Genomic DNA, 24,734 nt, shown 5'->3' with positions numbered 1-24,734 from the left:
GCTACAGAAGACACTTGGCCAAGGTACCATACAGTGGGACTGAACCTGAAACCATGTGCTTTAAGGAGCACGTTCCGTGAATCAGATGGGCTGAAATCCTCGAGAGTGCCAATTTTAAAATATTTATACATATATATATGTGTCTTGGTTTGTTTACCTCAAAATAAACCAGTGGTTCAGCAAGAAAGACCGATAGAATAAGTACTGCGGTTTAATGAGTGATACAAGTGAAAAATATTGGTGTATAGGCTATTAAATGTGTCCTGCATTATCTAAGACAATCGTGTATAGATTGAAGGCAATTTGGCTGTTATTTCTAGCAATCCAATTACTTATATAGAGCACTCCCCAGCCAGTGAAACGTAGAACTCTGGGGCTGCTGACAGTTTTGATATATTCTGTAGAGCTTAATGAGCAGTAACAGGATTATATCCAGTTGTCTCCCTTACAATTTGAGTTGCTCCTAAGTTTCGAGTTATCTCCCGACATTCCTACTCGTATGAGATCACTTTTGGCACGGCATCAACATATGTTGGTTGATAACTGAAATACAAGCACTGCGGGCTATCTGGCTGCAGAAGCTGTAAACACATATAAAAATAATGTTTTACGAGTTACTCTTAACGTTCATCATTTTCTAGATTCTCTATTTACTCACCGTGGTGCGTTAAACAGTACAAGTGCTATATCGTTTTCTGGGACACTTCTATCACGGCGCATTCCTGGTTCTGTTTTGTTATCCCTGTTATAAAGGATATTCGAATGAATTATCAGCGATATGATGCTTAAAAGATTAGACAATACTGACATTAAGGGAAAAGGGAATGAGAGTTGTATTTACATCTAAATTATCAAGCGAAGTATTTAATGATTCCAGACTCATTCTGCCTTGTCCTTACATTATAGAATTTATTACTTTTGTTAAAATAACAAATGCTCTTTCTTTAATTACTCACTCCATTATATGTATGTGTGCGTGCGTGTGTATATATATATATATATATAATATACGCACACATACTTTTAACGGAGTTGGTACGGTGAAGGATAAAGCTGTTTGAGCTCCAATATACGAGTGCATGTAGATGAAAGAATAGAAAACCAATAGAATTAAATGCGACGAACACAGCAAAGCTGTTGAGTTATATCTTGAAATACACTCTTTTCTACTCTAGGCACAAGGCCCGAAATTTTGGGGGAGGGGGCCAGTCGATTAGATCGACTCAGTATGCAACTGGTACTTAATTTATCAACCCCGAAAGGATGAAAGGCAAAGTCGACCTCGGCGGAATTTGAACTCAGAACGTAGCGGCAGACGAAATACCGTTAAGCATTACGCTCGGCGTGCTAACGTTTCTTATTTCTTTGCTGCCCACAAGGGGCTACACACAGAGGGGACAGGCGGATTAAGTCGATTATATCGACCCCAGTGCGTAACTGGTACTTATTTAATCGACCCCGAATGGATGAAAGGTAAAGTCGACCTCGGCGGAATTTGAACTCAGAACGTAGCGGCAGACGAAATACCGCTAAGCATTTCTGCAAGCTCGCCGCCTTCATCATGAAATATACTGTCAGCTTTTACCGACGGACCTCGTAGTCCCTATATAGTAGATTATATGCTCTTAACATATTAGGCTTCTAGACTTTTGTTCTAGGCCATGTTTTCTTTCCTATTCTTTCTTCCCTTTGTTTATATTGTATGGTCTTGTTTTTAACTCTGTTGAAGCTCCGTGCCTTAATTCGAATGTCCTATGAAGATGAAGAACTTTATTCTCACATTTATTTACAGACAGCATTTTGGCAAGGGATCGGAAACAGCCGTAAGATATGTTACGTCACCTTTTTCTTATGTCATGCTTTGTATTAAAAAGTAAGCTATAAATGTGGTCCAATCGATGTGTTTGTTAATCAGGTTTTCTCCATTTTCTGATTATTTATGTATATATATATAAACAAATAGTTTATATATATATATATAAACAAATAGTAAATGAGTATATGCATATATACGTACAGGTATGTGCATACCTACATCCACCTGTATGTATAGGTGCATATCTGGGTACAGGACATTGCAAACAAAACGTAGACAAGAAAATAGTGATAATCAGAGTAAAGAAAACACACAAGCCACATAGAGAACATTTTCCTTCATCAGCTACCCCCGTTTTAACACCGGAGTTTCGAAGAGCTGGGTAGGACGCATCGTTAAAACGGCTCTTCCCATGGACCGCAAATTAAATTTGTATACACAAATTGAACCTGTGCCATGGAGGAATGTAGTGGCGGACAAAAAAACAAGACAGGAAAACAAACGGAAAAGGCTATATGGCCAGACGGGAAAAATTATGTGTGTATGAACGCTATGAGGCACGAACTTGAAAGTGGGGATGAAGTAAGTTCGCGTGTTTTCTCGGCGATAGCCAAGGAAGAAAAGGATTATTGACCTGAAGCATGTGACCATGCCGGTGTAAGGGGGAGAGAGAGAGAGAGTGGTAGAGGGAGGAAGTAGAAGAATAGGTGAGCAACGAGGGGGGAGGAAAGAGATACGTAGTAGTAACAGAGGAAGAACGAGAGGGGTAAAGAGAGATACGTAGTAGTAAACAGAGGAAGATGAGGGGGAAAAAATGTGTGTAGCAAACTCTAGTGAACTTCCTCTCTCTATTATATATACATATATGCGAACGTAGCAGGTAACAGCTAACCTTTGGCACTGTTTTGGATCCCGTTATGTCTACCACTCTGATTGGTCGATATTGGTGCAAATTGTCTTTTACTCTATTGCACACTAATATGTAACCAATCCAATTGCAGCCTCCAAATAAATCACATGAGACAGTCTGTTCTAGACTACATTTGAGCCTACTGTCAGCTATAAAAACTCACCTCCTTCTAGTCTCGAGGTCTGTTGGTTCTAGACCTTCTAAGGTCTAACCACTGACTACATTACATCTTTGTATATATATATAGAGAGAGAGAGAAAGAGGTGCAATGGTCCAGTGGTTAGGGCAGCGGACTCGCGGTTTCGATTCCCAGACCAGGCGTTGTGAGTGTTTATTGAGCGAAAATACCTAAAGCTCCATGAGGCTCTGGCAGGGGATGGTGGCGAACCCTGCTGTACTCTTTCACCACAACTTTCTCTCACTCTTCCTGTTTCTGTTGTGCCTGTAATTCAAAGGGTCAGCCTTGTCACACTGTGTCACGCTGAATATCCCCGAGAACTACGTTAAGGGCACACGTGTCTATGGAGTGCTCAGCCACTTGCACGCTAATTTCACAAGCAGGCTGTTCCATTGATCGGATCAACTGGAACCCTCGACATCGTAAGCGACGGAGTGCCAACAACAATATATATATATATATATATATACATACATATGTGTGTGTGTACATAGATGTATGTATGTGTATATATATATAAATACACACATACTCCCACAAATATCCTAGACTTGGAAAGCAATCAACCATTTCTGCTGATTGGCAACGATTCATTTTACAAACACATAATGTCTTCCTGCCTCTTTTGTCACTATTACAACAGTCCCTGAAGTAGCAAGCTGCATACACCATATACCTGTCTCTCTCTTTGTGACCCACCTACCCAGAGCTTCAGCTTTAAAGAATTCTCTCCCTGCCCATTCTTTGCTATAGATGCCCAAGTTAAACCTCTGACAAATCAATCCACAATAGTCTATAGAAATCATTGACACTGATTAATTTTTCTTGAATGTTTCTTGGAAAGATTGGTTCCTTTCCTGAATGCTAACCCATACAATCTTTTGAAAGCCAATGGATGTTAAATGGTTTGGTACTGAGTGTGGCATTGATGTCGCTGACACATGAACTGTTCACCTCCTTAGTCCAACACACAACCAATTTAGACATCTCTGATTCAATAACTTGCTTTTTGTTGATTAATCTAATGACTTTCTAATTTATTTATATAATATTCTTTCACTGGTATCAGTCATTGGAATGCAGCCATCCTGGTGTACTAGTTCCAAGAATTTTAGTCCATTATATTTATCTCAGTGCTTTTTTGGTGCTATTTTATTGAAGTGCTAAGTTCGTCTGGTATAAAGAGTCAAAATACAAAGGGAATGTCTACTAAATATTAAATATTCACATTATAACAATTAATAAATAACTTGAATGTATAATTTCAGATTTAAAGAAATTTTGATAATTATAAGGGTGTCTATTTACTTCTGTAAATTTACAATAAATGTACAAACAAATGAAAAACAGATACTGGTCACCAAGTCCTCATCAGTTATCTGCCAGAGGGTCAAACGCAATTTCGCGCTTTTGTATATATATATATATATATGTATAAAGAGAGTAAGAGAGAGAGAGAGAAGCATGCACACACACACACACACATATACCACAGTTAAGTTTCTGTCTTCAAATGTCACCCTGAAAATTAACATGACACTTGTCCAAAGTGCCACCCAGTGAAACTGAACCTGAGACCTTGCTGTTGTGAGGCAAACTTCTTAACCACACGCCTATGTCTGCACTTATTGTTTTTACACCTAAAATAAAACAGTGCTACTGATGCACTCTCAAACATCCTAAAATATATTTCTAAGAAAAATGCCACTTGGCTGATTGACAAAGATTTGTCGTATAGACACACTTTATCTTATCTCTGAAATTGCTACCTGCATATTCAGCTTACCTGTCTCTCTCTCTCTCTCCCTCCTTTTGTCATCATTATTGCATCTACAGAGCTGCAACTTTTACAGGAATTCTTTAACTCCATATGCTTTTCCTACGGCGATTCAAACTGTATGAAGCTTCCCCCAGTCTGGAGCAGCCTACAAATGTTACGTATGTTTGTCTTCATGTAATTTGTTCCCCACTCATTTTAATAACACACACAAAGATTAAACCTTTTTTTTTTCCTGCAAATTAATTTAGAGCAGTTGTTGACGATAAGTGAGATCTCACTATGTTGCTGCACACACATCAACTGTCAATACTTCTTAAAGTAGTCTGCCACAATAGTAACTTGACCAACTATATAACCCAACAATTTACCACACTCTGCCTAAATCCTCAGTTGCTGAAGCATGCTTAACCTCTATTTAAAAATTAATCAAATGTTAATCCATATATAATTTTATTGCTTCAAGTCATTGGACTGTGGCAATACTGGAGCACCAGCTGCAAGGGTTTTAGTTAATTATATTCACCAAAGTAGTCAATCTGGTACTCAATTCAAGAAATAGCTGAATTCATATATTAACTGTCATCACTTTAAGGATGTAAATACTACATGGTATTTAGGTATTTGCTATATATATTTATGTATATGTGTGAATATGAATATATACATATATATATATATATATATATATATAAATATATATATATATATATACATACAGTCCAACCCATGCCAACATGAACAATGGACATCAAATAATGATGATGTGTGTGCGTATACACACACACACACACACACATATAGTCATCGTTTAACGGCCATCTTCCATCATGCATAGGTAGGACAGTTGACAGTTGATCCTAGGCTACTGTATCTGTTTTGCCACGATTTTTACAGCTGGATGCCCTTCCTAACACCAACCACTCCACAGAGTGGACTGAGTGCTTTTTTATGTGGCACCAGTACAGGCAAATTCAGTTTTGGTATGATTTTTACAGCTGGATGCCCTTCCAGATGCCAACCACTTTACGGTATTAGTTTAATGCTTAAAGAAAAATGAACATAGAAATATTTTCAACTTTCTGGATTGAAATCTTTCATCAAAAGGGGGGAAAAGAAAGAAAAAGCGACAAAAAAATAACATAAACTGTATCATTATCATTATTGGCACTCTTGTTGTCATTGAAGAATGGTTCTTTGAATTTTATTGTGTCCACATTTCTGAAAAATATATATATAACATTAAAATTCCTTTATTTCATTGCAGCCAAAAATTGTAATAAGTCAAGTAAACACAGCTGTTCCCACCAGATATTATAAGTGGATATTATAAGTGGGTGGTGTCAATAAGCTCAACAAGTTATATGTAAATTAAGAGACATCAACTGTTCCAACCAGTTAAACTTAGCATATGCATGTAATGACACAATTTCATGTTACACGAAGCCAGCTTTTATAGGTGTTGTGTACTCTGTAACTGTGGAGTTTACTGTTAAATAATGCAGAAATGTTGAGTTACATTGAATACTGACGGACTGAACTTCTTTGAGTGTAGCTTCAAGAGGTACTTTACTACTGTGAAGAGGACAAACAGTTATTGTTTGATTCTTATAGTTGTGGTTAGTATTGTAATTATTAGTTGTTAATGTGCTGTTGAAAGTCTGGATTTTCTTGACACAGAGGAAGTTTTTACCCTGTCTGAGTACTCCATCCCACTTCACCTATGTAGTAGGCCTGTACATTAGACAGCAAAATGCTTCCAATCATTTCAATTTTTACCATAGATGTTTGCATCTTCCCAAGTGATGCTACGTCCCTTCAGATCTTCATCAAAGGTAATATACCATGTTTTCTTGAGTCTGTCTGTCTCCCCCCCCTCTCTATCTATCTATCTATCTATCTATCTATCTAATTTATCTGTTTCTTCATCCTTCTGGTGGTACTCATTGTATAACTGTCTTGGGTATTCATTCTTCAGACAGTTGGTCAGCCACAGTCTCCTGCAGGCTGCAGTGCAGATTGGTTCTTCTCGGGATTTCAGTGCTTCTGTCCTTGTATGTAAGCTGATTATAACCATTCTATGGTAAGTGGAACTAAGTTAACATGGCCATGCAGAGTTATGTGTCTTTGTTATAGCAACAACACTATGCCAGTGTTAGATTATGAACCGGTAACTTCTTGGCTAGCTGTCCAGTGCCTGGCAGACACCATCTGCAATCAAATGCTATTTGACTGGGAAAATTCCCACAATTTCATCTATTTATAGCACAAGTACGCAGCTGATAAATATATTTCTGTGTGTATATGCATGTGATGTATATTCCTACACAACCCGTGTCAGTACAGGTGACAGCCCATTGATGGATAGATCTGGTAAGGAAAATGTAAATAAATCAATTTACTTGGCTATACTAAGACAAAATGAACAAATATGGATATATAGATTGATTGAGTATATTATTAGTGCAGAGAATGTAGTAAATAAAATATCCGGGTAGTTGGGAAACCTGCCAAGCAAAACAAAAGTAAGAGAGAGGGAGAGAGAGAGAGGTATTGATTTAAATCGGTTGTGTCTCACTGTTTCTATAGTAGTGGATTTCTAAATTTATAAAAACAGAACATTTGTGTGTTACCTTGTGTTCTAATAACCAAGCAATAGTTATGAGATATGTTTTCTCCTGGACGTAACAAGAAACCAGAATAAAATGTTACAACCACTATCCATTACGGCTTTGGAACAGACATATAGGTTAGTAATGCTGATTCAGTTCAATATTTTAATTTTCCGGAGAAATATTAATCATTACGCAACCAGTGATTTAATATTTCTCAAATTTCACGTCCTAATTTCAAGCTCTTCCTGTGAATATTCAGCTAATAGTTATTTGTGTTCATACCAGTCAGTTCAGTAAAAAACCAAAGGATATTTGTGTCTTATGACGAGAAGTTTGATAAAGTATTGATACAAGGGAGGGTTAGGGTTTGTATTATGTAAGCAGTACTGCATTGTGTTCACAACCGAGACAACTAGCTTTCAACACACAAGACTATTGTGCATTACACTGTAGCCATGCCCATAGCATCTCTACCATTGGGGCACTTGAATTTTTTAACTGATATTTTCCATCTTTTTCAGTTTGGGATTTTCTTTATGCATTCATTCTGATGTCCTCATCTCAATCAACTTCAATATCACTGATGCAGTTTCATTTTGGTCACTCTTTTTTCTCCTTTTAACTTCCTATTTTCCCCAGACATAATTTCATTTACAAGTGATTTACTCACTCCACCGATGATTAAACCCTAGCATTCTCTTGTTAATTCAATTTCTCTTGTTAATTCAAAGCATCTTTCTCCTTTCCCCAGCTAAACATGTTAAGTTGTGACTAAAATTGTGCAGATAAAGCATTTCATTTTGAATGCTGACAAATTCATCTCAATGCTTTTTTGGAGTGTATCCATATCTCACATCAGATCAGGTCAGGTGCTGGGGCATTGCTCTTGCAGTGTGTCGCTGCAGCCACCATTTGTTGGTACTTGCTTGAGTCATCCCAGGCGTCCGTCCAAGCAGTATCCCAGTCAGTCACCCTCTCTGTGAGACATTTCCTTATCTGTTAGGACTATGTGACATATGGCTGACCAACATAAGCAGTCACCCCAGCTGGATCCTCAGGGAAGAGAACACAACACACAGGATCAAACTCAAAAATATCAAGCAATATAACCAAACAGTCTTAGCTGGCGTTCCTAACTCATACTGTGTGTAGTCATTGGTTGCATATGAAATCTGAACCACTGGTATCCCATAATCATGGGAAGTGTTTTGGTACCCATAGGAAATCAGGTGGCTGTTAAGGCCCCTAGACTGAGACTGTATCTCACATCCATACAACATAATTGAGTTATCATAGGCTTGCATGCAGGAGGGTGAAGTGGCAAACTTGTTAGAGCACTGGGAACAATGTCACACAGTATTTGCTTTGGCTCTCTGCACACTGTGTTCAAATACTGCCTTGGTCAATTTAGCCTTTCATCCTGACAAGGGACCAATCCAGGGCAACAGACTGGTAGAATTCGTAGAACAACAGGTGAAATGCCTCATGGCATCTATTCAAACATTTTGTATTCTGAGTTCAAATTTCATGTAGGGATTCAATTCTTACTGATGGCCAGGGCTAGGCACCTGACCATTGGACCATAACTGATTAAGAAAACTATGACAGTAAGCAGACAATTGTAGCTGGATTCTATTGAAATTGAATGATGATGATGATGAAGAGGAGGACCAGGGGACATACTCAAATTTTGTTGTTAAAATTTATCTGCAATAAACTGGTTATCCTTTTACAATACACAAAATATTAAAAAATTTTTTTATATAATTCCTAATTACATTTAATTATGAAAATGTAGTAGGATTTTTTTCTAATCACCAAATGGCTATGGAGGTCCTGTAGAGTAAAACAGGAAACGAAGGGGTCTATAGGCAAAAAATGGTTGAAAACCATTGCTCTAAGACAAGCACACACACACACACACACACACATTCACAAACATAAACAATTAAACCAAAGTGCATATCTATATCTTTATATATAGATATATATTATACTCTTATACTTGTTTCAGTCATTTGACTGTGGCCATGCTGGAGCACCGCCTTTAGTCGAGTAAAAGACCCCAGGACTTATTCTTTGTAAGCCTAGTACTTATTCTATCAGTCACTTTTGCTGAACCGCTAAGTTACGGAGACATAAACAAACCAGCATTGGTTGTCAAGCGATGTTGGGGGGACAAACACAGACACACAAACATATACACACACATACATATATATATATACATATATACGACGAACGTCAACCAAATCCACTCACAAGGCTTTGGTCGGCCTGAGGCTATAGTAGAAGACACTTGCCCAAGGTGCCACGGAGTGGGACTGAACCCGGAACCATGTGGTATATATATATATATATATATATATATATATATTTTCCATGCTAACATGAGTCGGATGGCTTGACAGGAGCTGGCAAGACCAGGGACCACACCAGGTTCCACAGTCTGTTTTGGCTTGGTTTCTACAACTGGATTCCCTTACTAAAACCAACCACTTTACAGAGTGCACTGGGTGCTTTTTTACGTGGCCCCCATCACCAGTGCTTTTTATGTGGCACCAGTACCAATGTGTTTTACATGGCACCTTGGTTCTAGGATATCAATTCTGTCGTGGTGGGCAGGTCTTCTTGATTACAGCAATGTGCCACATATCTCGGTCCTTTGTCACCTTCATAAGTCTCAACATGTTGATATATATATATATATATATATATATATATACATGCATACATACACACCCAGGTGTTTGTGTGTGTGTGTACTCACAAGCAAATATGCGTATACTCTTTCCAACAATACATGCAAGGAAGAAATTCTATTCACGCACACATCACACATACATAATATTCTTTCACATCAACAGATTACTGTTCTCACATACGTACATATACACACTAACAAATATACATAGAAACACACACACATATAATTCTCACTCACACCCATAACAGAAATAATTGTTTACACATTCTACAACACACACCCACACACACAGCCTCTAATACAGGAAATACAAATTTGTTTTCACGCACACACACTTATATACATACAGTAATCTCTCGACTATCGCGGGTGTTACGTTCCCAAACCCCACGCGATAGGTGAAAATCCGCGAAGTAGAAACAGTACTGTATATTTTTAGAAGGTGCAGAATGTTTTGACGATACCGTAGAACTTGAAATAAATTCACGGTTTTACACACAATTGCAAAACAATACCACACACTCGCCGCCCGAGTTTCGTTTCCCATACAGTATGTGCGATTCTTTGTTTACTCATCTACGGTACACTACGTATTTTAAAAAAATATATTTTAGTTAATGTGTTATACAATGCAGTACTGTGTTATATTTTTATTTAATAATTAATTTTTTAATTTTTAGGTGTGAAAATGCTTATTTTACCACAGAAATAATTAAAAATCTAAAAAAATAAAAATACCTATCGGCCGCAGAAACCCGCGTTATACTGTTTTCTACTCTAGGCACAAGGCCCGAAATTTTGAGGGAGGGGGCCAGTCGATTAGATTGTCTCCTGTACGCAACTGGTACTTAATTTATCGACCCCGAAAAGATGAAAAGCAAAGTCGACCTTGGCAGAATTTGAACTCAGAACGGAAATACTACTAAGCATTTCGCCCGGCGTGTAACGTTTCTGGCAGCTCGCCACCTTAAACCCGCGATATAAATTTACATAAAACCCTCGATGTACTGAGGGCGTGATAAGTGAACCGCGGTATAGCGAATGATTACTGTATTCTTCCTCGCACACTCACATGCACATGTTTACACATATATTCACAAACATACACACACTCATATATACATATATATACACACACACACACACACACATGCACAGATAAATACACACATGTACTAACTAGCATAACTGGCGGGGAGGCGTAGGGGCAACACTTTTAGGTCTGCTTTAGGCAATATGTGTTTTTTGTGGGGTCCGGGGGCGGAAAGCGGAAGGGCCACCCCGGCTGACACACACTCTAGCTACACTAGTGAATGTACTCTCTTACATATGCAAAATACTAATTAGCTTTCTCACATAAACACACACATATCTACTCACTTTCACATATATGCACACACAAACACTCTCATAGACACATACACTCTCTTATACACACAAAACATAAATTACTGCTCACACACACATGCATACACAAACACATTCATATATATACGTGTACACACCACCTACACATGCATAGAATATTTAGAAATGTTTTCGCCCCATATTTCCTAACACAGCGACTTACTCATTTATAATGTCATATTGTGGTAATATGCTTCAGTGAATCTACTAAAATACTCTAAAATAATTTTAATATTACATAGTCATTCTTTTTTTTTTTAACATTAGGTCAGCCTTGATTGTGTAATTTTACTATCAAAAACACACCAACTATTACCATCCCATTTATTTATTCTATTGTGCAAAGAACTCAGAACTTCGTTATCCAACTTGCTCTTTTTTTGAACTAGTAAGTTGTGGTTTGAGAGATATTTGACTGCTATTTCTAGCATTCACACAACCACATAGTCATCCCACCTCCCACTGGCTGCATAATTCCAGGAGATAGTGTCACTCTTATTCATCCCTCAAACAAGTACTTTACATTATTCATAAAGGTTTAATAGCTCATTAGATTACTGATTAACTACACAGCTTATCAATTTGTAACTCAACTACATTTAACAAAGCACTGTGTTTACTTTATGAACTACTAACATGGGGTTGTAATACAGCTGTTTGTCATCGATAAATCTGTGTAAATTGAGGCATGTGTATATACATGTTTATATATATATACACATGCATATATAAATATATGTGTGTGTGTGTATGTATATATATATATATATATATATATATATATATATGTGTGTGTGTGTGTGTGTGTGTGTGTAAAATACAGTGTACATTTAATACACATCAGAGATGGGCATCTCTGATGTGTATTAAATGTACACTGTATTTTACATGAATAATATATAGTCTGTTGACTAATTTTTTTTCTCGCTACACCACTGGCAGTAAATTAAATTTCTTAATTTTTTGCTACCCTTAGACTTATTAATTATATATATATATATATATATATATATATATACACATATATTTACATATATATATACATAGATAGATAGATAGATTCAGGTGAATTAGGTACTTAAGTTGAGGCACCAGAATTTAGTAGGGTATTATCCAAACAGTTTCAAAATAAGTTGATTAAAATCAAAATAAGCAACAAGGATATCCAAAGTTAATGCAGTACGATCATTTCAAGCAACTCCATTTAATTGAGCAATGCAACCATTACATCAATTTAAATGCAGAGCAATCCTCAGCTGCACAAAGACATAGAATTAAATTAAACAGATGGACACATTAGTATAATTTTACCTAAAACTTCCAAGAAGGTAAGGAGATAGACAAAGAACATGCTGTCTTCACTTCAGCTAAGAAGCTACCAAGGTATCAGGAAGAAAGACTTGTTGGATATATATATATCCATACATATACATATTTAATACACACACACACACACACATGTGTGTGTGTATTTGTATATGAGAAAATGTGAGAGAAGAAGGAAGAGCTGTGTTCCATGAATAAAATATGATATCCTACAACTTATTACAAAGTTACAATTTCAAATGCCACAGTCCAGCTGGGTGATACTATATCATATAACAGTTCATCACTGTAAGTGACAGTAAGTGCTTTGTTAAGCCTACAGAGATAGGAATTCAAAATATACAATGGGTATGGCTTTGAAAAGGAGAAAAGGATGGGCTGTTCCATGTTATGTTGATCTAGATAAATTACATCATAAGATTTGTAAGTGGGCGATTACAGGAAACCCCTTCACACACACGTGTACTCATCCATTTTTAGAATTTTTTATGAAATAACAAAATGGTAGAGCTGTGGTTTGAGTGCCTTATGTTACTTGTTCCAGCTCTCTACATTATGAGTTCGAATCTAACCAAGTTCAACACTGCCATTCATCGCTTTGGGGTTGATAAGCAGTGTAATTCATTAGCATTTATCATCATCATCATCATTTTAATGCCCACATTTCTAAGTGGGTCAGTTGGATGGAATTTCTTTAGGTGGGTTTTCTAGTCAGAACACTCTTCCTGTTGCCAACCCTTACCTGTTTCCAAATAAGATAATATTTCACCATGGTCAGATGGCTTTACAGAAGATAACAAACAAAGGACACCAGTTGCATGACAGTGACACTTGTTTACAACATGATATCAAGACAAGGAGACAGCAGCATGTACACACATGTGTGTGTGTGTATGAGACAAGGTTCTTTTCAGTTTCTGTCTACCAAATCTACTCACAAGGCTCTGATCAGCCTGGGGCTATAGTAAAAGACACTTGCCCAAGGTGTCACACAATGGGACTGAACCTGGAACCACACTGTTGAGAAACAAGCTTCTCCATCTCACAGCCATGCCTGAGTCTATATAATCAAAAACTAGCCATGCTGTCATTATCCTATTATAATGTAAGACTACATTAATGTGTCTTGCCCTTTTGTAAAGATACATGGTTTTAGGGAGATTTGGTTGCTATTTTTTGTAGTAGATCAGTGGTCTGGCATAATTATTAGAGCATAGAACAAAATACCTTGTGGTATTTCTTCCAGCTCTTTTGATTCTGAGTTCAAACCCTGCTCAGATCAATCAACTTCACCTTTCATCTGTTTGGAGTCAATAAAATAAAGTACCAGTCAAGGACCAAAATCGATTTAACCAGCTGATGGCCTAAATTAGAAATTATCGTTAAAGGTGCAGACATGGCCATGTCGATAAGAAGGTCCCTTTGCAACCACCTGGTTTTGGGCCCAGTCCTACTGTGTGGCACCTTGAGCAGAAACTTCAAATTCCCACATCTGCTAGACTAGTTTACCTGGCAGCCCTATTTCACAGTACCTTGCACAGTACAGTATTAATAAACTTGTATCATTTATACTAATGTACATGTACCTGTACTTCATTTGATTATTAAAGTAAATTTAATATTTGTTCAATTTAAAGTGTATCGACCTAGGTGACCACCCCTGGTTGAAAAAAAATTCAGTAATCTGGAAAGGGTTGTACTTCATAACTACAGTTGTGTCACTTATTTGTATTAAATACGAAAATATGAACAAAACTTAATAAGTGGTGTATTTGTATATGTTTATATTAATACTTTTATTATTGTCTGTGAGTCATTATTATCACTATTTTTGTGTTAGCTCTCCATATTGGCATGAGTTGGATGGTTTGAGAGGATCCAATGAGTTGGAGGACCATCTCTTAATCCAATGTCTCAGTTTCATAATGTTTCAATTTCATAATGTCTCAATTTCATAATAGTTTCTGTTAATGGATACTATTCCTAACACCAACTACTTTACTGAGTGTGCTGGATGTATTTTTTCATAGTACCAGCACTACAAGGGCTGTCTTAATCTTAACCTCAGCAAGACTAAAGAGTCCTCTCAAACCTTGTGTTGTCTCTGTTTGATTCACCAACTACTTTATACAGTGTACTGCGTGTCACTTATAGCCCAAACAAATTGAACAAACAAACTTCCCTACTAAGCATTGATAATAATGGCAGAAGTAACAATGACAATTATAATAAATGTTTGAAGTGATTCATCATGGTGCAAGAGACAATAGCAAACTAACTAACAGTCTGTCAGTTAGAACTATCAGCCATGTATGAGAACCTTTTTGTCACTGCCAGAACAAAAGCATTTTTCTTTGTTCCAGGTGCAGAAGGCAAAAAATGCAAACTTAAAGACCAGTTTCTGGAGCACTACTCCTTTCCGTTGGATACAGAAGTCAAGCCAAGAAAATTGCTATCAGAAATCATTCCCTTCCTGCCAGTTCAAAAAAACAAGTCTTTCAGTTTGTGTCTGCCTTCTGCATCTGAAACAAAGAAGAAAGATTTTGTCCTGGCAGTGACAAAGAGATTCTGACATATGGCTGGCAGATTGTGACCGACTGAATGTTAGTTAATTTACTATGGTTTCCTGCTTCACCCCAAACAATTATTATTATCATCATCGTTGTCAAGCTTGCAGAATCATTAGCATGCCAGACAAAAAAGCTTATTCACATTTTGTCCATCTCTATGTTCTGAGTTTATCCTTTCTGGGTTTATAAAATACGTACCAGTTGAGCACTGGGATTTATGTAATCCACTATCCCCCTCTTGCAAAATTCCAGGCCTTGTGCCTATAGCAGAAATGGTTATCATGTCATTGTTATTTCTGTCATTATTCTTACAGCCTAACATGGGACTTTGTCCAGTTAGGTAGGTCTATGAGAAATAAGATGAAGGATAAATTTCACATATGCAATGTTTGTATGTATGCATGTATGTATGTACGTATATTTGTGTATATGTCTTTGTTTTTGTGCTTGTCCCCTAACCATAGACAACTGATGTTGCTCTGTTTATGCCTCTGTAACTTAGCAGTTTGACAAAAAGAGATTGATAGAATAAGTACTCGGCTAAAACACACACACAAAAAAAATAATGTACTGGGGTTGATTTGTTCAACTAGACCCTTCAATGGTAGTGCCCCAGTAAAGCCACAATCTAATGACTGAAACAGATAAAGAATAGTTACATTGTGTGTGTGTGTGTGTGTGTGTGCATGTGTTCATAAATACTGCATGTGTTGTGGATTCATCAACTTTCATGTCATGAGGAGAAGTGCAATAAAGTGTCCTAAATTCTGAGGTAGTGTGTCAAGGGGGAAGGAGATAGTCATTAAAATAATTTTAGTGTACTTAAAATAAGTGGCAATATATAAACAAAATATGCATGGGCGTAAGCTGTATATATGTGTGTGTGTGAGTGTGTGTTTATATGTATGTATAATGTACACTTTTACTTGTTTCAGTCATTTGACTGCGGCCATGCTGGAACACCGCCTTTAGTCGAGCAAATCGACCCCAGGACTTGTTCTTTGTAAGCCTAGTACTTATTCTATAGGTCTCTTTTACCGAATCGCTAAGTTATGGGGACGTAAGTACACCAGCATCGGTTATCAAGTGATGGTCAGGGGACAAACACAAACATACACACACACATGTAGAAGATACTTGCCCAAGGTGCCACGCAGTGGGACTGAACCCAAAACCATGTGGTTGGGAAGTAAGCTTCTTACCGCACAGCAACGCCTGTATATATCTATCTATAGGCACAGGCATGGCTGTACAGTTAAGAAGTTTGCTTCCCACCCACATGGTTTTAGGTTCAGTCTTCTGCATGGTACCTGGGGCAAGTGTCTTCTGCTATAACCCTAAGGAGACGCTTGTGCATAAGGGGCCCACACAGTGGGACAACTCAATACCATGTGGTTGAGAAGCAAACTTCTCATTACACAGACGACTACCACACATCTGATGATAGAGTCTGTCACTATGCGTGTCACTGGTTCACAAGGGTCGTTGTCGACAATGCTTTGAACTTTCTGACCCAAATTAGCCATCCAGTGATGTCTGGCCATTGAGAATGTCATGCTCTTTCTTCGCCAAGAGTAACTCGTTCCTGGGAGAAGTTTCCAGCTTTTCTTGAGATTGACCATGAAGAAGCCTACTCTCAGACAAGAAGCTGCCGCTTTCCAAAACATGGTTGTTGGCAGTTAGAAACATGAACACAGAGTGCCTTTTCCTTTTTTGAGTCAAATTTTGGTAACACCCACACGATTTCCACTAAGAAAAAAAGAATTCAGATTTTTTGCATGGAATCAAGTACCCTGACTTCCTAATATGCTGTAAATCCCTTATTTTGGTTCGGAAAAAAGGTGGGGCGTGGGCGATATATTTAATAATGAACCATGTAATTCACTCTGGAAAATTTATTTCTGTAAAATGTTTTTTTGTCTTAAACACAAGATAGAGTCTATAAATTTAGGATGTTTTTGAAAGATACTATATTTTGTCATCAGAATATATATACTCTCTCACACAACAATTAAAATTTATTTATTTTAAATCGTTCATTCCCCCAAAATTAGTTTGGACGCGATTTTTATTTTAATTTTTTTTACTTAGTGAAAATTTTGCAGGCGAAAAGATCAATGGGGGTGGGGTGAAATTTCCGAGGCTTCCACCTCACCCAACCCGTTTTTCGGATCCCTAAAAGGGTTTTGTAGCATATTAGGAGGCCACAGAAATTCATTCAACGAAAAAAAAAAAAAAAAAATTCCAATGATTCCGGGAGTGGAGTGGGGGGCTGAGCCCCAGCCTCTTCCGAACCAAAGTAAGGGATTTGCAGCATATCAGGAGGTCAAGGTACTTGATTCCACGCAAAAAAAAAATTCGAGTTTTTTTCCTTAGTGAAAATCGTGCGGGTGTTACTATAAAAATATGCCCCAATTTTTGCCATACGTCTAGAAAAGAAATGAGAAAATTTAAGTTTGCTGTATGTAGCGTAACATTACAAAAAGCCTTCTTCCATTTATTACATGCTAAAGTTTGTTCACAAATACTTAGCGTATCCTAGGTACGTAGGTGCATACGTATGTGTGCGTGCAACCATATAATTCCCGGTTCGATCCCACCATGTGACATCTTGGGAGCGTGTGTATTCCCCTAACCGTGAAACAGCTTGCCATGTGTGTGTGACGGAAAACGGGTGTTATTTATAGTCCTTTGTAAGCGAGCTGGCAGAAACGTTAGCAGGCCGGGCGAAATACTTAGCGGTATTTCGTCTGCCGTTACGTTCTAAGTTCAAATATCCGACTTTGCCTTTCATCCTTTCGGGGTCGATAAATTAAGTACCAGTTACGCACTGAGGTCGATGTAATCGACTTAATCCGTTTGTCTGTCCTTGTTTATCCCCTCTATGTTTAGCCCCCTGTGGGCAATAAAGAAATAAGAAACGTTAGCATGTCGGGCGAAATGCTTAGCGGTATTTCGTATGTCTTTGCGTTCTGAGTTTAAATTCCGCCGAGGTTGACTTTGCCTTTCATACTTTTGGAGTCAATAAATTAAGTACCAGTTGCGTACTGAGGTAGATCTAATCGACTGGGCTCCTCCCCCCAAAATTTCGGGCCTTGTGCCTAGAGTAGAAGAGAATACTATGCATATATGTATATAGAAGGTTGATTGTTATGGTTGGTCAGAGTAACCATTTGGTTTTGCACCTATAAAACGCTTAGCTATATTAAATATATAGATATATCTATATAGCTAACCACAAGCATGTATGAACTTACATACTTTACTCTTTTACTTGTTTCAGTCCTTTGACTGCTACCATTCTGGAGCACCGCCTGTAGTCGAGCAAATCGACCCCGGGACTTATTCTTTGTAAGCCTAGTACTTATTCTATCGGTCTTTTTTGCCGAACTGCTAGGTGACGGGGACATAAACACACCAGCATCGTTTGTCAAGCAATGCTAGGGGGACAAACACAGACACACACACACATATATATATATACATATATACGACGGGCTTCTTTCAGTTTCCGTCTACCAAATCCACTCACAAGGCTTTGGTCGGCCCGAGGCTGTAGTAGAAGACATTTGCCCAAGATGCCACGCAGTGGGACTGAACCCAGAACTATGTGGTTGGTAAGCAAGCCACTTACCACAAGCATTATATTTACTGAGTGTGTGTGTGTGTCGTTAATTATATAATTAAAACAATTACAAGCATATAATTACAAACTCCCTCCTTATTCGTTCCGTCATCATTAACTTTGCTATTTTCAGTTAGGTTACGTGTTCGATGTCATAATATTGTTCATCTGACCTATAAAACGAAGAAGGATTGGTTCTTGCTTCTCCTTAAATTTTATTTCACTACTAAACTCATTAGTGGTGCACGTCTTAAAATCTGTAATTACTGAGTATGTCTGGAATACAAAAAAAGTAACCGGCCTGATTAAAGGGGAGGTAATTACGCAACGTTCGTTTTACGTTGCCAAGTCATTTTTTTTTTATTTATTTTTCACTTATATATTTAATATGTTTGTGCATGTGTGTATGTTTCATTTATCCATCTGTAAATAGAGTGTAACAGGTTCGTACGTACTAAGTAAATAGAAGAGAAATTCGAGATAAGGTAAGTCGTTATCCCACCCTGAACTATGTTGATATTGTCTGGTATATTAATTATCGAAGCATTATTATTTGTTATGTAGATTTCAAATGAATCTTATCAATCATCGCTGCAACCCTTGAACGAATTACTTTTTTTTAATATCATGTTTGTATGTATGAGTATGCGTGTGTGCTACTTGCGTATTTTGTTAAAATAAGTTCATTAATTAATTAACCTTGCTAGTTTGATATCAGTTAATTTGTTAGTTAATCTACTTGTAGATGATATCTAATCTTTTTCTATATATGCTTTTTAATGGATTAGATTTAAATTATCCATTGAGGGCAAGTTCAAATAAGTAATTTGTTTTGTTGTAAGTGTGGCTTTTAAGATATGTCTTTATTTACTCGATGTCTAAAGAGCTTAAAAGAAATTATTCACCTGTAGAATAAACACCGTTGTTTATATGAGTTGAGAGATAAGGATACTTAAATTTACTTCAAATTTGTTTTTATCAGGATTTATTGTACTTACGTCGAGATAATAGTGTTTTGTTTGCTTTTATCTATACTGTTTTAACACCGATAGACAACTTTAATATTTATCATCTAGCAGTTTACCATTAATCTCACATTATCACTTAAATATCTTTTATTTTTTAATTGATTTTCTCCACTTCAGTCTTTGTTATAATTTAACATTTTGTCATTAATTTATTATTAATTTAATTTTTGCCGCTTTTAACGCGCATACAAAGCATTTCATCAAACTCCTTTCGATATCTATCTATCTATCTATCTATCTATCTACCTCTATATATAATAACAATAAATGGAGCAAAACTCATAAATAAAAGTTCCTTTAAAAGGAACTTTTATTTATATGCCTTTTGCTCCATTTATTGTTATTATTCATATCTACTCAAAATGCATCGCTTTAACTTGGTATCTCTACCTATAAAACGGGTGTGATATCCTGTTTTTTTGTGTGATTATTGCTACCCAAGGTTTTTTAAACTGAGATAATATTAATATATACATAAACTAATATATATATATAGATATAACGTTCGTCAAGCGTTGAAGACGGCAATTTTTCTCTTGTTAACACAAATTAGGGTATTTGTGGCAAACGGTTCTCATGATTACTTATTCAGCTACCTTTGTTTAAATTTACTTCTGTGTTTTTTTTTTATTTCCCCAACCTGTACAGTTTTGAGACTATTCGTCTGATTAAAGTCTGTACTAACACAAAAAAGAACATTTTTTTTCTTTTCGCTCCAATGCACCAGACTGTTTCTGGCTTTTTAACAAATTTACCGATGTGTGTGTGTGTCTATATCTAGCTGTATATATATAGAATACATTTGCTCTAGAAGTTATGTCATTTGACACTTTCCTTTTACCAGAATTCCTTAAACAATCCAACATCGTACGATTTTCGCATTTTGTTGATTAAATAATTTTAAACAGCAATAATCAATTAAAAAATATTTATAGAACCACTTATATCCCCTTCTGATGTATTATCATTCTGAAATATATATATATATATATATATATATATATATATATATATATATATATATATATATATATATGTAACTATCTTTAGCTTATTGTATGGAATAAGGCGTGACGCGGCAGCGATCTCCATTTAAAAAAAAATATTAGTGCACGTGAAAAACACGTTGTTTGTTTTTCTCCTTTTTAGGATGATATATTTATTAACCTATGAGAAAGAAACATTAGCATGTCGTGAAGAAGTTAGAATCCCTACGATTTTACTGTAAAGTGTAGCCATGTTCGGTAGAGGTGGGGCCTGCCCTTTATCTGCCCTGCCCTGCCCTGCGTTAGGATTCGTGAATTAGCCTCGATTTACAAACTTATTAATTACGTAAGCCAACAGGACGAGCCCCATGCGAAATCTCGCGACCTGTGATATATAACACCCGAACCTCCTTCAAGCAACACCATATAGTTTTTTTTTTATTTAAATAAACATTCTATTACACGACCCGGAGTCACAGTCTGGCATATACACAAGACGTGATGGTGATAGCGAGCATGCTTTGGTCATATATCTTTTTGATCACAATCGGCCTGGGGCTAAACAAGTTATTCATATTTGCTAACTTCATTTACTAGGGTTTTTTTTTAACCTTTTTGTTAAGGCAAGCCATCACTAAACTTTTCGGAATCGGGTTCTTCATATGACCGGCCATAACTAACAACTACATTAAATTTTACTGCTTAAAAAAAATTTTTTAGTGTTTTTTTTCCGGACAGATGATCAACACACACATATACATATCTATACATACACACCTTGCTAGTGTTACACCCCCTGCCACTGTCAATATTTAACTTGCAAATACGTTACGGTAATTTCACATTTAATGACTGTATAATAATAGGTTATATATATATATATATAAAACAACTACACAATAACCTATTATCAACTAACAAAAAAAAAAACGAAAACCTTGAGTGCCGAACTAAAATCAGTTCTGTAGCTCTTAATCAATATATATGTGTTAAAAAAACAAGCACTGCTTGTCCCTACAACCTTAGGGGTTGTGGATCCAAGATCGGCATTCTGAGACATCATACCCATTTCTTTTATAGTAAGTTCGCTTATGAAGGGTTGAGTTCGTAGCTCTCTAGTAAGCGGTCCTACCAGATTATGAGGTCGAAGTGGCTGATTGATATTGGAATTAGGTTTCTGGATATCGATGATTGTAAAGATATTGTGTACAAGGAGCGGATTCCCGAATGTTGTTTTCTAAAGCGATAAAGTACTGGGAAGTTAGTGCAAGTTATATAGAGCGAGATACAGCAGATAATAGCAGAAATGAAGCGGGTATAGTTGGACGTGGGCGGTTCGTTCACGGTTTGTTAGGTCGGAGACACAGATATCATTGTTATTGCTTTTTGATCCCAGATCGGACCTGTCTGAGCTGACATGTCACCACAGGCATTCTCCTGCATTGTCTATCTATGTCTCTTCCCTTTTCAAAGATCGGGTATAAATAGAAGGAAATTTGATTGGTTTTTTTTTTCTGGTCTACATGGAGCTAGTACGGAAATATAGTTCATCGGTGGGTTAGTGGTTAATGCATGAAAACTCTACTGTCGTTGTCACCATTACGTCTGTTCCCTCGATATAACTCGGCATTCAAATATCACTGGGGTCGACTTAGGCGATAATGTACACAACTTTTCCTATTCAAATTAAGCTTTGCACTTTGTGAGAAAAAGATACTATACCTATGTCAGATAAAGGTCACTTATGTTTGACAACTTCTCTTACACAATTTTTGTTTCCACTTTAATTCTATCTCTCGCATTCTGATTTTAAAATGATCTCAAAATACATGACTGGAGTAAAAGGAACAAATGTTAGTAAGATGAGGGAAGAAATGAAGGGAAAATAAATAAATAAAAGGGCGAAAAAATGTATTTAGTGAATGTCTGATTCTGCTTTCCTTTGACCCGCATTCTGTCAGAAAGTCAGTATCATTTAAAGGAATAATTTATCTATAAACTATATGTAACTTTCATTCAACGCACAACGTTATTCAAGATCTGTAGTATAGCACACAGTCAAAATGTGTGTTGTCGGCAAAAACCAAGAACAACTTAAAATTTTTCAGGATATCGTCTAACAATATAACTCATTGTCAAACCGAAGTCCACGCCCACTATCTTACATAGTTTCAGTTTGTTGTCTTTGACAACAGCCAAGACCGAACTATGTAGGTGGAATGGAGAGGAACTCGCGTATTTTAACCTAAATCGCTGAGGCTAATAAAAATTAACTTAACTATTATTTTTCATGCAGATGGCATATTTAATATATAATAGGCGACGGCCTGGCTATATGATTAGAAGCTTGTTTCCCAACCACGTGATCTTGAGTTTAGTCACACTTCATGGCACTTTGGGCAAGTGTCTTCTACTATACCCCAGGCCGACAAAGCCTGTAACTAGAAGCAGTCCATTGTATATATGTATACGTGTGTGCATGTGATTTTCCTACTCCAGCATTCGACAATCGATTTTAGTTTGTTTACATCCTCTTGGGTAGGTGTTTTCTATTATAGTACTGGGTCAACCAAAACCGTGTGAGTGGATTTGGTATGCAGTAACTGAAAGAAGCCTGCTCTGTGTGTGTGTCTGTTTACACTTGTCTAGATGTCGTATGCTGTTTGTATATGAGCATCACCATCATCATATAAACAAGATTGTTCGTTTCCAGTCTTCTGTGAGGAACATGCCTAGCTATGAGAAAATATTTTGCTTGGAAATGGGTGAGGATTGATTTCAAGAAGAGCATCCAGCCATAGAAAATTCTGCCTCAGCAAATTCTGTCTGACCTGTGCAAGCATAGAAAAGTGGATTAAATGATGATAATGATGATGACTCTAATTTAGCATAATGTAATTTTTGTAGGAGGAGAAAATTTAGTTCATCAGCTGATGGATTTAATTTCAGCATAAATCTTTTATTGACTGTGGCAAGATTTGAGATGAGGCACAGAAACTAATATCTATATGTCAATACATCGCCATCATAAGGTGGCAAGATGGTTGAATTGTTACCACACTGGACAAAATGCTTAGGGGCATTTTGTCCATCTTTACCATTCTGAGTTCAGATTCCACTGGGGTCAGCTTTACCTTTCATCCTTTTGGAGGTCAATAAAATAAGTACCAGTTGTGCACTGGGGTTGATGTAATTGACTAACCTACATCTCCTGAACTTGCAGTCCTTACACCAAGATTCGAAACCAATATATTGTAAATGTATGCATAACCTGTATGAGTAGTTGACTGGTAAAGTTGTTAGAGTATTGGATAGAATGCTTTGCTGTATCTGTCCTAACTTAGTGTGCATTTAGTTCAAATCTGACTGAAGTCAACTTCACCTTTTATGCTTTCAGTGTCAATAAAAATGTAGTAATCGAGAGTGGTGGGTTGGCAGAACTTTTAGAGCATTGGATGAGATGCCTTGTGTTGTCTGTTCTGGTTCTTTGTGACCTAACATTGGTATCAACCTGCACCAGCCCTAAAACAGTGGCTTTTCCCTTACAATATTGTTGGTGTTTTGAGGAGCAACTCCTATGCATGGGCAGCTGCCAGTCTAACTCAAAAAAATCTTGTCCTGGTCTGTGTATTCAGATGTAAATATATGGTATATGGCTAACCCAGACCAATGAAAGTCTTTCCAACACCATGTATACCACATTACATGATGAGCTTATATATGAATGTGTGTCAGTAAATATGGGTGAACAACAGTGTTAGAAAATATAAATGGCTTGCAAAGATGCTG

The 24,734-nt window shown here is 36.9% G+C and overlaps 1 protein-coding gene across 13 annotated transcripts in view; it reads left to right on the top strand.

Moving 5' to 3' along the window:
- The first annotated feature begins 4,723 nt into the window (after positions 1-4,723).
- The window catches only part of LOC106874663 (anoctamin-4-like), a 97,617-nt gene continuing 77,606 nt past the window's right edge, over positions 4,724-24,734 (top strand). Inside the window, exon 1 of one of the 13 annotated variants that reach the window (XM_089363432.1) lies at positions 4,724-4,842. In XM_089363432.1, the coding sequence (XP_089219558.1) occupies positions 4,775-4,842 (68 nt within the window). In that variant the 5' untranslated portion in view covers positions 4,724-4,774. Of the gene's footprint in view, positions 4,843-6,077; positions 6,517-7,202; positions 7,431-10,342; positions 10,554-18,421; positions 19,417-24,734 lie in introns of those variants that run through there. The other 12 variants (XM_089363430.1, XM_089363442.1, XM_089363436.1 and 9 more) reach the window with 12 other exon arrangements.

This window comes from Octopus bimaculoides, chromosome 15 (assembly GCF_046866305.1).
Source record: "Octopus bimaculoides isolate indiv1 chromosome 15, ASM4686630v1, whole genome shotgun sequence".
NCBI classification, from domain to species: Eukaryota; Metazoa; Mollusca; class Cephalopoda; order Octopoda; family Octopodidae; genus Octopus; species Octopus bimaculoides.
This window is presented reverse-complemented; position numbering and strand designations above follow the sequence as displayed.